We start from the raw sequence: 15198 nt of genomic DNA, 5'->3' as shown, positions 1-15198 counted from the left end.
AACACTGAAAGAAATTAAATATAGATATGTAAGAGGAATCAAGAGAGAATAGAAAAACTTGGGTTTTCTATTAGTTTTCCATTAGTTTTCATTGGAAAAAAACATTCTGTATATGATGTATCTGTTTTTCCTCTGGGTGGCTATTTTTCTCGCACAGTGTGTGACTGTTCTCATTGGGATTTAGCACACTCTAGTGGACAGTAACTTCAGTTTTTTTTTTTTTTTTTTAAATCCTGTCAAATTACTTTATTGGAAGATTCAATGATAGGCTTCCCTGATAGTAAGGTTTGTCAATGCTTATTTGAGTCAGGTAGTGATCCTAGTAAGCAGGACTGACTTTATAGGCCACTGGAGTGTTGTGCTTTTTTTTTTTTCAGTGGAGAGAGTTGTTTTGTTTGTTTGTTTGTTTTTTGTTTTGTTTTGTTTTACCTTATGTGGAAACTTTCCCATTGGCTTTCATCTTTTCTTGGGTTGACTAAGAAAAGAGGCAGAGCTAAAATAAAACAAAAGCATTTATATGGGATCTCTGAATTGCAACTGGGAGAGCACAGTTTGGGTAGCAACCCAAATTGTGTCCCTTTAGGGCACAAAATTTAAGGTTTTAAAGAAGACCAAAAAAATGTTTGTATGTGTTGCTTACAAAGAATTTTGTTTGGCGTTGGCAGTAGAAAACTAGTCTTGCCTGAATATAATTGGTTGCTGAGGCTGTCCCTTAGCAAAGACTCTTACCATAGGTAATTGCAGGTGTTTGGGCAGAGTCCTTGGAATATTTGTAGTTTGGCCCAGTTTAGAGTTCATGGTTTCATCAGTGAGGATGTGCATAAAGGCCCATCTCCTTCATGGCCCCTGGCACCATTTTAAAACCTTTTGACATAAGTGATTTCATTTCATTTCACCTTTCATACATGGGTAAAATGAAATTGATGGGCCAAAACATAGAGGAACACTGGTAGTCTTTCTGTACCTCACACTCCCTGGACTTTTAGGACTCTTGAGAATTCTTACATACCATTTGTGCATAAACATTATTGTATCCTATCCTGATGGATTCTTTTTGGAAATGAGCTTCCACCAGAAAAAAAGTAACTTTTAATTTTGTTTTTGCAGAGTGATGGTGAAGATTTTAATTACGTTGTTGCATTTTTCCTTGGAACAGCAGCCTGCCTTTACCAGGTAGGTTCTCCCCATTTTTTTAAAAAAACATTTTCCTATTATTGTTTGTTTCAGGTATTAATTCTAATAATTGGTTGTGGAGTTTAAATAAATAAAAATAATGTCTGAGTTCTTTGCTTCTCTTTTGAGCCTTTTTTAGCTTTATGATCTACATCTCCATTTTTTTAAAAGATTTTATTTGTTTATTTGAGACACAGCATGAGCAGGGGGAGAAGCAGAGAGAGAGGGAGAAGCAGACTTACTGCTGAGCAGGGAGCCCGATGTGGGGTTTGATCCCAGGACCTGGAATCATGACCTGAGCTGAAGGCAGATGCTTAACTGACTGAGCCTCCTAGGTGCCCCTACATCTCCATTTTGAATGGACTTAGAGCCCAGTGAACTTAATTAATGTTTACACTCTTCTGTGCCAGGTTTCAGTGGTAGTATGTCAGCTGCCTGTGGCAGTAAAGGCTACTTCTAGATTTTTTGGTGATTGATTATTGAGCCCAAGAGCTCTTCTTATACTTCAGCATGAGGATTTTATACTTTTGGGAAAGTATGAAAGAAGTGTAAAAGAAGAGCAGAAGCAGAATTTTCGGGTATTTATTAGTGAGGACTAGGACTAGGATGGATTGCCAGAATAGAGAAATTGGAAGAAACGAAATTAGTTGAAGGTGATTCCCTTACTTAAGGCAGAAGGCAATTAAAGAAGAAACTCTGGTAATGGCAGTAGGGATGGGGGGTGAGGGAAGGACACTTTGGAGGAAGCCCGCAAGGACTTGAAGACAGGTTAGATACGAGACTTACAGAGCCAGGAGGTTTTGCACCTGGTGATAGGGAACTAGGTCCTGGCATTCCTGAGAAGTAAGAGGAATGTCTTTGCTGAAATGTGGTAAAGCAAGCAGACCTTTTGATGTAACGTTTATTAGTGACACATTTCTCTGGCTTGCATAGAAAGAATGTTAGAAAGATTCAGGACTGCAAACATAAGGCTATCTAAAACTCAGAAGTCTCTGGTGAAATACTTTGAATATATGCATTTGACTTTATATAAAGATGGATGAGACATTTTAGTTTCAAGTGGCCCTATTTTTTTAATCCTCTAATTTTTCTTAAGCATTTGTATTTAGAAATTTTCTATCCAGTTTGACAGATTTAATTATAATGAATGACATTTCATGCAGGAAATGTGAACACTTGTATTTGTTAATGTCACAAGTACTTTAATTTTATGAAGTGTTTTTGTGTAGATTTTATTTTAAACTATAATCTCTATAGCCCTATCACACAGAAGACATTATCTCATTTTTGGAAATGAGAATTCTGAGGCAGTTTGAGAAATCACATAGCTAGTAAGCAGTAGAGTCAGGATTTGACTTTGGGTTTTTTTATTTTAAATATCATATTCATCCCACTATATTATGCTGTTTGTAAGCAAAATTACTATATTTGTATAATTTTTTATAATGCTTTGAAATTACAGTTTTATAACTTAACATGCATTATTTCATATTCTAAAACAATGAGGTAAATGTTAACATTAAAATAATTTCATGAGTAATTCTTATAAAATGTACTTTTGGCTGTTTTGCTTTAATAAAATTATTTTAATATATTTACATTTTTTAAAATTATTTTTTATCAAAGGCCTTAATGAAATAATTTTAAATACTACTAATAATAGCAAAATGAAATGAGCTCTTAATTGTGCTGATCAGCTCTTTATATTCCTTGTGTCCATTAAACCCTCACAGAAAGTACCACACTAATCTTGTTATTGTTGCCATTTTTCACTGAGGCCTAGCCAGTTCTTATAGTCAGTGACTCGGGCCCCATCTGCATCAGGCACACCTCTATTATATTTCCCAGGACAGCTAATAGTTTTGAGAGGAGCACTGTCACTCACGTGTTCTTTTACTTGAGAGAAGTTAATTGGATTCATGCTTTAAAAAAGAAAAGCAAAAAGCCAATTTTCTCACTGACGGGCATGAAACTGTTTGCTTTCCAAATATGCTTGAGCCAGAGTGATAATAATGCCAGTTTTTTCCACGGTAAAACATACCATGTTTTATCCTGTAACATGTTCCATCTTTAGGGTATTTTTTTCATTCCCTTTAGATCAGACCTCAAAGGCTTCGACTCCATGGTTTTGTTGCCTTTTTCTCCAGGTTCTGGGTACTTATGGACACACACAGCTCAGTCAGATAGGAGTAATCTTGCTGTGGAACATTGGAAGAGGAAATCAAAGGATCTGGAAACTAGAGACTGTACTTTTTTCCTCGCAGTGCTTATTTTGAAAACTTTCCGACAAGTTGAAAGACTAGTATACTTAGAGACACTAATTATTAACATTTTGCAATTCTTTCTATATTACACTCTCGTTTTGTATGTGCATGCATATAGTGTGTCTGTTAGTTGTTTATAAAATAAGTTGCAGACAAATATGTGAGTGTGAAGTTGTTTTTCTTATTAAACTTTTTATTTTGAGATAATTGTAGTTGTTGTAAGAGAGATACATAACCTTTACCTGGGTTTCCCCCAGTAGTACCATCTTGCACAACTATAATACGTTATCTCAGCCAGGATGTTGATGTCAATGCTGGCAAGACAGAGAAAAGTTTTATTACCACAAGCAGCCTTTGTTTGCCTCTTTATAGCCACATCCACTTCCCTTCTGCCCCTTAATCTCTGGCAGCCACTAATGTGTTCTCCATTTCTGTAATTTCCTAATTTTAGGTCATGCTATGTAAATGGAACCATATAGTATGAACCTTTTGTGATTGGCATTATTTTATTCAGTATATAATTCTCTGGAGATTTATCCAGGTTCTTGCATTTATCAACGATTTTTTGTTGCTTTTTGTTGGTGAATGGTATTCCAGGGTATGGATGTACCATATTTTGTTTAATCATTCACCCATTGAAGGACATCTGGGTTGTTTCCAGTTTGGGGCTATTTTAAATGAAGCTGCTATAAACATTCATGTACAGGTATCTGTGTGAACATGTCTTCATTTCTCTGAGATAAATTCTCAGGAGGGTAATTGCTAGGTCTTGTAGTAGTGGTGTCGTTAGTTTTATTGAGATAGACACAGTTCTCCAGAGTAGAATTCCATTTTACGTTTACATTTTTACATTTTACATCACTCATATCAGCATTGTAGGAGTGATCCAGTTTCTCCCACATCCTCTCCAGCATTTGTTATCACTTTTTTATTTTAGCCATTCTGTTAGGTGTGTAGTGATCCCTCACATTGGTTAATTTGCATTTCTCTAATGGCTAATGATGTTGAATATTGTTTCATGTACTTATTTGTTATCTGTGTGTCCTCTTAGATGAAATGTCTTTTCATGTTTTTTGCCTATTTTGTAATTGGATCATTTGTTTTTTTCTGTCAAGTTTGAGAGTTCTAGACATCAGTCCTATGACAGAAATATAATTTGCAAGTATCTTATCCCAGTCTGTAGCTTGTCTTTTCATCCTTTTAACCAGGTCTTTTGCAGAGCGAAAGTTTTTAATTTTGATAAAGTTCATTTTATCAGTTTTTTTTCTTTTATGGAAAATGTTTGCAGTATCTAGTCTAAGAACTTTTTTTTAAATTGAAGTATAGTTTCAGGTGTACAACACAGTGATTCCACAAGTTTATACCTTTTGCTATGCTCACCACAGTGTAGCAACCATCTGTCACCATATGCTATTATGATTCCATTGATTCAAGTCTAAGAACTCTTTCCCTACCCCTACCCCAAGATTTTCTTTTTTGTTTTCTTCTAAAAGTTTTAGTTTTATGTTTCACATTTAAGTTCATGACCCATTTTTAATTAAATTTTGTATAAGATTATATGAAATTTGAGACTTAGATGATTAGATTGAGGGGTTTGTGTTTTTTGTTTTTGTTTTTTGGACTTTTGTTTTGCACATAGCTGGCTGGCCTACCAGGTCCTTTATGCAGTTGAATTTATAAGGTGACACCAAGGTAAGACAAGTAAAGTTCCAGTTTGAGGGCCTCCATCTCCCTCCCCTGATTCCTGATCCACTGGCTGCCAAAGCCGGAAGGGGTTTGGGATAGGGTGCTTGGTCATGGGATAAGCTGCTATGGTTGGACCAGCAGATGGGCAGAAGGGAAGGTTTCACTTCTTCACAATCTGAATGACATCCTTGTCCTCCAACGTATGGTCTTTACCCACTTTTTGAGGATTATCTTTCACAGATAGACCCCAGACCAGAGCATATTTAAATTCTTTGATAAGATTTTTGTGAATCTTCATGCAGAAATCCTCCACTGTAGTCCTGGAATAAGCCAGCACAACTGGAGATGTATAGTCTGGCAGTTGGCCTTTGGGTTTGGTGTAAATCCTTACTAGTTTCAGATAGTCCCAGATCTTTTTCAATAGGTCATCAAAATTCTGGTGGTGATGGGCCGAAATGGGTACACAGTAGGGCACCTTATAGATGATATACAATTCCTCAATGGAGATCTGATCAATCTTATTCAGCACATAGATACAAGGGATATAAACTCTGTTTCCTTCCACCACATGGATGAGGTCGTCTGCTGTGGCATCACTATACAGTCACATCAGCATTGTGAATTTTGGATTCAGCCAGAATGCTCTTCACAGTCTCAGCATCCATCTCGCTCTGAGGGCAAATGGCTGTGAGATTAATGCCTCCTTTGTCCTTCTTCTTAAAGCCATTGTTGGGGGGTTTTCTGTTCAAGCAAATGTCAAAGCCTTCCAGCTCATTTTCAATTATCTTTTTATGTCCCAAGGGTTTCAAGACATCCAGAACAATCAGGATCCAAGTTACATGTTCGGGCCACTGCAATGACTTGACGGCCTCTACCTCTCCCATCCTTGGCACCCTCAATGATACCTGGAAGATCCAGGAGCTGGATCTTGACACCTTTGTATCTGATAACACCAGGCACAGTAGTCAGAGTAGTGAACTCATAGGCTACCACCCCAGAATATACCCCTGCCAGGTTACTAAGCAGTGTTGACTTCCCCACTGATGGAAAACCCACAAACCCAATTCGAGCATCACCTGTCTTGGCCACATCAAAACCTTCTCCTGGCCCACCACCACCACCACCACCACCTTTTGGGGTAATGAGATCTCTACGAAGCTTAACAAGGCTCTCTTACGAGCCTTCAGCAGCCCTAGGTGGTGTGCTGTGGCCTTGTTCTTTTGAGTCCAAGCCATCTCAGCTTCGATCTCTGCGATCTTCGCTAAGGTGCTACTTAGGTGCTGCTTATGATGGCGAGTCACTGGGAGGTCGCTAGGGAGTGTAGTGGCCTCCGCACAAATTACCACCTCTCTGTTTTTTGAACTTTGTTGTTGTTTTTGGCTTATGGATGAATGGTCAATTGCTCCATTTTTTTAAAAAAGGTTTTTTTTTTCCTCCACTGAATTACTTTTGCATCTTTGTCAAACATCAGTTGTACATATTTGTATGAGCCCATTTCTGAGTTTTGTATTCTTTTATTGATGTATGTGTCCGTCTCTCTGCCAGTACCACATGGTATTGATTACCATGACTATATAATCTATATTAAGTTCTATTTTTCTAATAGTTACACAGTTATTTGGATTATCTTTCTCATTATACATGACTTATGATAGTTCGTATTTAATGATGAAGTGGTCTATTTCATTATCAAGTTTATGTGTGTAGAGTTGGTTGAGTATCCCTTAACTATCCTTTTGATGTCTGTATGATCTGTAGTACTGTAGTAATATTGTTTCTTTCTTTTTTTAAAAAAATTATTTATTTATTCATGAGAGACAGAGAGAGAGGCAGAGACATAAGCAGAGGGAGAAGCAAGCTCCCTGCAGGGAGCCGGATGTGGGACTTGATCCTAGGACCCCAGGGTCATGACCTGGGCCGAAGGCAGATGCTCAACCACTGAGCCACCCGGGTGTTCCTAATACTCTGTTTCATTCCTCATATTGTATCTTCTCTTTTTCTTTGTCAGACTTACTTATTAATTCGAACTTTTCAAAGAACCTGCTCTTTGTTTTGTTGGGGTTTTTTTGTATATTCAATTCTATTGATTTCTACTCTTTATTATTTCCTTCTTCATGCTTGCTTTGGGTTTCTTTGGCTCTTCTTTTCTAGGCTTTTGCGATGGGAGCTTTGATAATTGAGAATTTTCTCTTTTGTAATATATATTTTTAGTGTTAAATATTTCTCTTTTTGAACACCATTATCTGTGTCCCATAAATTTTGATATGTTACATTTTTTTTCATTAAAATTTTTATTTTTTTCTTTTTCAAGTTTTTATTAAATTTTATCTAGTTAACATAGGTGTAATATTGGTTTCAGGTGTAGAATCTAGTGATTCATTACTGAAATACAACACCCAGTGTTCATCACAAGTGCCCTCCTTAGTCCCCATCACCTATTTCACCCATCCCTCTGCCTGCCTCCTTTCCAGCAACCCTGTTTGTTCTCTGTGGTTAAGAGTCTGTTTCCAGGTTTGCCTCATTCCCCCCTTCCCATTTCATCTGTTTTGTTTCTTAAATTCCACATATAAATGAGATCTATGAGGTATTTGCCTTTCTTTGACTGGCTTAGTTCACTTAGCATAATAATTTCTGGCTCTATTCATGTCATTGCAAATTGCAAATGGTAAGATTTCATTCTTTTTTATGGCTGAGTAATATTCCATTATATAAATGGAGCATTACATACACATATAATGGGATATATAATGGAATATATATGTGTGTGTATGTGTATATATGTTTATATATGTGTATGTATGTTTATACATATATGTTTATACATATATATGTTTATGTATAAAATAAAATATATATAGAATAGAATATATAAAATAGAATATATATATATATATATAATATATAAAAATAGAATATCTACACACACGCACATACCCATACACTCCACATCTTCTTTATCTATTCATCAGTCAATGGGTATTTGGGCTTTTTTACAAGAGGATTTTTATTTTCATTTAATTCAATGTATTTTAAAACTTTTTTTCCTTGTGGCTTCCTCTTTGACCTATGGATTATGGATTATGGATTATTTGGAATTAATGTTTTGTTTCCAAGAGTTTGGAGATTTTCCAGTTTTCTTTCCATTATTGATTTCTAGTTTGATTCTACTGTGGTTGAAAACACTCTGTGTGATTTCAGTTCTTTTAAATTTGTTGAGATTTATTCTGTGGCTCAAAATATGGTCTGTCTTGTTATATGTTCCATGAGCAGTTAAACAGAATGTGTATTCTACTGCAGCTGAGTAAGTGCTCTGTAAATGTCAACTAGATCCAATGGTCGATGGTGTTCAGTGTTTCTGTATCCTAGTTGACTTTCTATTTAGTCTTATCGGTTGAGAGAGGAGTACTGGAATTTTCTTTTTTTTTTTTTAAGACTTATTTATTTATTTATTTATGATAGAGACAGAGAGTGGGGGGGGGGGGGCAGAGACACAGGAGGAGGGAGAAGCAGGCTCCATGCCGGGAGCCTGACATGGGACTCGATCCCGGGACTCCAAGATCGCTCCTTGGGCCAAAGGCTAAACCACTGAGCCACCCAGGGATCCCCATGAGCCACCCAGGGATCCCCTGGAGTTTTCAAGTGTAATTGTGGATTGGTATATTTCTCATTTTAATATATCAGTTTTTGCTTTGCATATTTTGTAGCTCTGTTGTTTGGCTCATACACATTTGGCATTATTGCCTTCGTGGTGGGTTGATCTATGTAACACTATATAATATGCGGTTTATAGTCTCTTTAGCCCTCTCTCTTTTTGGAAATATTTTTATATTTATATGATACTAATATAGTAATTTCTGTTTTCTTCTGATTAATGTTTGCATAATATATCCTCTGTCTTTTTACTTCCACTTTGCCTATATTATTTGAAGTGAGTTTCTGGTAGAAGATTAACAACTTTATTTGTTGTATTTACACCATTACTTTTATTTATTTATTTATTTAGATTTTTATTTATTTACTCATGAGAGACAGAGAAAGGCAGAGAGAGGCAGAGACACAGGCAGAGGGAAAAGCAGGCCTCATTGCAGGGAGTCCGACATGGGACTTGATCCCAGGCCCCCAGGATCACACCCTGAGCTGAAAGCGGTGCTAAACCACTGAGCCACCCGGGCTGCCCTACACCATTACTTTTAATGTAATCATTGATGTATTAGGGCCTACGTTTGCCATCTTATTTTTTGTTTTCTGGTTTTCATTTTTATGTTTTCTTTTTCCTAAATCTTCCTGTGGGTTACTTGAACATTTTGTAGAACTCCATTTTGATTTATTTGTGGTGTTTTTAAGTTTATTTCTTTGTGTAGTTTTCTTTTTTGAGAGAGAAAATGAGTTTGTATACACGTGTGCAAGAGATTGGAAGGGGCAGAGGGCGAGGGAGAGAGAATCTTAGGCAGCCTCCATGCTCAGTATGGACTCCATCTCACAACTGTGAGATTATGACATGAGCTGAAATCAAGAGTAGGACACCTAACTGACTGAGCCACCCAGGTACCCCCTTGGTATAGTTTTAACTGATTTCTCTAGGTATTGCATTATACAGTTTTTTGGTGTTGTTCTTTTACTAGTTCAAGTGAAACATAGAAACTATATCTCCTTTTATGTCCCTTTGCCCTCCTCTGTTTATAATTGTCTTAAATATTTCCTCTACAAATATTTAGAGCCACATCAGACAGTGTTATGATTTTTTACTTCAGTCATCAAATATAATTTAGAAATCTCATGAGAAGGAGAACCTATTATATTATGCTGTTGACTGTTCTTTTTGCTTTCCCAGTGTTCCAGGGTTTCTTCTTTTATTGTTTCCTCTCTGCTTAGAGATCTTCCTTTAGCCATTCTTTTAGGGTGCATCTGTAAGTGTCAAATTCTCTCTTTCACCTGAGAATGTCTTTATTTGCCCTCCCACAAGATAACTTACTAATTCAAAGAGAAAAATAGTAACTTCACCATGGAGAAATGTGTCAGACACCACTTTACTGAGAGATCAAAGTTAACATCACCAATTATAAGATGCACATCACCTCTGTAGTATTCTTGCCCAAACTGCATGTCCTCACTTTAGTCTTGAGACAGTATCAGGCAAGCCAAAATTAAAGGACATTCTACAAAATAACTGATTGATACTCTTTAGACTGTCAAAGTCATGAAAAACAATGACTTGAGGAGCTATAGCAGATTTGAAGAGATAAGACAGCTAAATGCAGTAGGGAATCCTGGATTGGATTCTGGACCAGAAAACAACCTTAATAAGACAGCTGGCAAAATTCCAATAAAGTCTATAGATCAGTCTACAGTATCATATCAATGTTAATTTTGTGGTTTGATGAGTATCTTGAAATTATGCAAGGGGATATTCTTAGAGGGAGCAGGGTGAAGGGTGTACAAGAACTCTACTATTTTTACAACTCTTCTCTAGGTCTAAAATTATTTCAAAAGGAAAAATTATTTTTCCAGCTTTTTTACACAATGAAAATCACTCAAAACAAGTACTTACAGTTCATTTTGTTTGGATAGCAGCCTTCTTTTTTAAGTAGGCAGAGTCCTAATTTTATAAGAACTAAACAGATTTAACAGAACATTTCCACATTCTTTCTGCATTGTTGCAGATACCTTAACGTCCTTCCTATAGTGAAGCCTGGATAGAATTTCACACAAGACCTGTGCTTCTTTCTTAAGACTTTGTAATCACATATAAATCCTATATTTAACAGATTGTGAATTCTAGATATCTTCTAGGACACTGTTCATTCATTCAGCAGATTTTTATTTGTGTGCCAGGCAGTGTTATGGGCACTGCAGATAAATGAATGAACAAGACAGAAATCTCACATCTCATGAAACATAGATCCTTTTGGAAGAATATATAACAAATTAAGCAAGCATATTTTTAAAGTGTGTTTATAGTTATATTATGGAGAATAGTAAAGCAGGAAAAGGTGAATGCCAGGATTTGGGGCTTGTGGGGGATATTTTCTATACTATATTTTTTAAAATAGCACTTACTACATCATCCTCTGTCCTCTTGTTCCATCTTTTAAGATATAACTGTTTGGTATTTTATATACATACAATACATATATATAATCTTTTATATATTATATACATATATAATCGTATATTTCTATATTTTAATTATTAATACATATTTTATATTTTATTATAATCTTTTATATATTATATGTATTATATACATATATATGTGTGTATATCTTTCTCTCTCTACTGGAATGTAAGTTCCATGTGAGCAAGGGCTTTATTTGGTTACTTGAAGTTAAAGAACAATGTCTAACTCTTAGCTGGCCCTCAATAAACATCTGTTGAATAAATTCTACCTCAAATGCTCACTCAAATATTCTATCTTGCTTAGTTCTTTGCACTTAGGGGAATTAGTAGATATTTGTGGATTTCATTAGCATGCAGATTCAAGTTATATAAGAGTCCATTTTGCTGTGGTTTGTTTTTTGTACTTTTCTAGGGTAAGAATGGTAGATGGAATCCCCTCAGACCCTGAGAATGCTTCATAGTTGCTTGTCACCTTGAGGAATGTGTTCAGCTTGGTTGCAAGGGAGTCATCCAGTTGTAACTCCATTTTAAATATGATACAAAATGTATCTTTTGACAAATGAAAAACATAAAAGGAAAAATCTGTTTTCCTTTCAAGCTGTAGAGCTTTCATAGCTGAATGTCTTAAAGAGGTTACATTATCTTATCTGTAGATGAAAAATCCCCTTATTCCACACTTATATTCTACTCTGTGGCCTGTTAAAATTTTATAGTAGAAGCATCTACTTCTTTTCTTGTAACCCTAATCATCTTTCATTTTATATTTTGAACAGTGTTATTTACTTGTCTACTACACCAGCTGGCGGAATGTCAAATCTTTTTTGACTTTTGGTTTAATCTGTCTATGCAACATGTATCTCTATGAACTGCGCAACCTGTGGCAGCTTTTCTTTCACGTGACTGTGGGAGCGTTTGTTACGCTACAGATCTGGCTAAGGCAGGCCCAGGGCAAGGCTCCTGATTATGATGTCTGACACCATCCTTCAGACATACTGCCCTGGCTTCCAAGGAAAAAGGAGGGAGCCTATCTTAACTGCCACTGTGATGAAGAAACTATTCACCACAATCAAGAAGCTCTGCTTTCTTTCTCTCCAACTATCCTTTTTGTTTTAAGTCAGCATGGCATGCCTGGGAGCATGCAGTACCTGCTAGGCAAACTCCTCATGTTAGCCATGAGATTATTATTATTCAGAAGAGGAGGAGACTTCTCTCTACAGGGCCACAACAGTGGAAGAACAGTCAGAAGCTACTGGAAGACTTGGCCAGCAGTCCTGAATCCTTCTGAAGAGTTCAATCAAAAAATATGTGTGGTACATGCTCTGAGGACCAAGCAGGAACTCTACAACCTGGGTTTGCCTTTGTGAGGCATGAGTATAGCCCAAATAAAAAGATGCTGTGAAGTTTATGTTTAAAACAACTTGCTAAATATCAGATTATTTGCACATTTATGGTACTAAGTTTATAAAGTCCAGGATGGTGTAGAATTGGTTCTTTTTCCTTTTATATGTTTGTTTGAATATTACTCTGGAGTCGCTTGATGTAGGAGAAGGCTTTTATGAGCTCATCTCTAGATCATCACAAGTATTGAAAACAAGTAACATGTTTTCTTTCTAGTCCCTGTTTGTAGTTTCTTTTGAAATCACTTTTTAAACATGATTTGTTAAATTATAGCCATCGTTTCCCAAACTTCAATCACCTGAATATTTACATTTACTATTGTTTCTTAGTATTTATCTTTTAAATCTTAAAATAGTTCAAAAACAAACAAATCTCTACTCCAAGAGGAAAACCAGCATCAATTTACCGTGAATAACTACAAAATAAAACAAAAAATGTTATCCAGTTCTAACTAGATACTAATGCCTCCCAAGGCTCTGAACCCAAGAAGTCTGCTCTTTGTTCCAGTGAGAGAGATGTTACCCCGCACCAAAATGGGGCTCTCTCTGTGGAATTATCAGAAGAATAAAAGAAAATTGTAAAGGGAATGACATTCTCACTGTGATTCTGCATTATTTAGTTCTGTGTTGTATACCACCTAAAATCCTCTGGTGTGCCACCAATGGTATGGGTCCTGCTCCGTGGAAATACTGAACTGTATTAGCTCCCAGCAATTCTTTTATTGTTTTATGGCTTTGAGGAGTTCAGCCCCTAGTATCTTAGAGAACTTGTTTGCTTTTTGATAATATTACAAAGGTTCGAACAGTTATGAATTGATATAGGAAGCACAGTTTGATTCCATTAGCAAAATCAACAACTCTCCTGGTTTTGGAAGGCACCTTCATTAATGATTTTCCTTTGTTTTCAAAGAAGAGATTCCAAGCAAAGAGTACATAAGGCACTGAAATTTGATATCCAGAAAACAGTGGACCTGTGCCATATAATTCCTATTACTGAGAGTATTAAGCAGAATGGTCCAGAGGGGTAAAATCCTTGAACTACCATGTTTGCCTGAACCCCATATATGTAGGATGTCTGCAACTGTAAAATCTTGCCTAACTAGAACCTTTTTTGCTGCACTCCCCTTTTAGGAGAGTGAGGCCAAGGGAAGACAATAAGTGTGTAATATCAGGGATTTATTTAAAACAGGAAACTCTAGTTCATTTCAGTTTTCTGCCTCTAACAAAACTGACAGAAATTATATATATTCTGAGAGCTACCCCAAGATATACTACATGATCCTAAATCATCAAAATAAAATTGATTTGTGTTTGGCATTTTGTACTTACAGAGCCAGGAAAGAGCCAGGAAAGTGAAGTGGTTCAGTTTAGAAAGATTTTTCTGAACTAATGGTTAAAACAAGAAGAGTTCTCTTGTGATTTTGCTATATGTTGATACTTTATAGCTCTCTCACCTGTTTGGTTCAGTTTGGTTCTCCCTATTGTTGAGTTATTGTGTTTGGTATTTGGATCATTCAGCAAGGACACTTTAAAATTCATCAACTGTCTTTAAAGGCTTAATTTATTTTCTGTTTTTGTTGTTTTTTCACCAGCTATTTTGGATAATGGGATGTTTACATCTTAATGTAAAAAATGAAAATAGGCATAAATCATGTTTTATGTATAGAAATGCTTTCTTTCATTATTTGGTGTCTGCATCACTGAGTGTTTATATTGACTTCTCTGCCTCTATCATGTTGTTGCCAAAGAAACTATGAATTTGGAATGAAAAGTTTTTGCCACAAGTATAAAGCTCTTAAGCTCATTAGGCTTCTAATGTGTATGATAGTATAATATCTGCCATATATACTGTACTTTTAAGAACAAGTCTGCATTTACCTAATCATAATGAGTTTTGCAGTGTTGGAAGAGAATTAGTTGCCCTCTTGTTATGAAGGAGGAAACTGAGCTAATCAGATGTTAATGACTTACCTAGGGTCACAGAGCTAAGCATAGACAATTTCTAATCCTTTAGCCTTAGGGTTCTTCCCCACCAGAATGGGGACTGATGAAGATAACTAAGGTTGTACTCAGGGAATAGGTCTGTTCTTGGTGTAAAATCGGGGAATTGGGGACTTAATGAGCTCTCCGGCCTGCTAGTGTCGAATTTAGGTATTTATTAAGGTAATTCTGAAATGCTGGTTTTTTATGAAGGCGTGCCATGAAGGCATAGATGCTTTCTTTTGTATCCTAAAAGTAATCACACTATATGCTTGCTTTTTCGGTCTGTATTTGCAATGTATTTATACCTGACATCTTTCCCAAAAGAACTTGAAGCACCATACCCAAATAAGACCTGTACAATGGTAATAAAATATGAACCGAAAGGGAGAAAACAAAATCAGTGAAAATGAAAGGAAAAGTGAACATGTTGCTATTATCAAGTGTGTAATTTGACTCTTGAACTTCCTGGAAGTCATGGCTAGAAGAAAGGGAAACAAGTTTCATGTCACTCTAGCTCTGTCTGGTAAGTCAGAGGACACCAGTGCCTCAGGGGAGACTTCTTCTGGAGGGATTTTGGT

General features: G+C 36.2%; 1 protein-coding gene across 6 annotated transcripts in view; it reads left to right on the top strand.

The window, feature by feature from the left end:
• The window catches only part of SEC22A (SEC22 homolog A, vesicle trafficking protein), a 69261-nt gene extending 54955 nt beyond the window's left edge, over nucleotides 1-14306 (top strand). For 4 of the 6 annotated variants that reach the window (XM_072812499.1, XM_072812503.1, XM_072812501.1 and 1 more), the window contains 2 exons: nucleotides 1108-1173; nucleotides 5925-11527. In XM_072812499.1, coding sequence (XP_072668600.1) covers nucleotides 1108-1173; nucleotides 5925-6155 — 297 coding nt within the window. In that variant the 3' untranslated portion in view covers nucleotides 6156-11527. Of the gene's footprint in view, nucleotides 1-1107; nucleotides 1174-5924; nucleotides 11528-12013 lie in introns of those variants that run through there. The other 2 variants (XM_072812502.1, XM_072812504.1) reach the window with 1 other exon arrangement.
• Nucleotides 14307-15198: the final 892 nt, after the last annotated feature.

Source organism: Canis lupus, chromosome 35 (genome assembly GCF_048164855.1).
Source record: "Canis lupus baileyi chromosome 35, mCanLup2.hap1, whole genome shotgun sequence".
In the NCBI taxonomy this organism is placed as follows: domain Eukaryota; kingdom Metazoa; phylum Chordata; class Mammalia; order Carnivora; family Canidae; genus Canis; species Canis lupus.
Note: the sequence above shows the minus strand (reverse complement) of the source record. Positions and strands in the feature narration are given on the sequence as shown.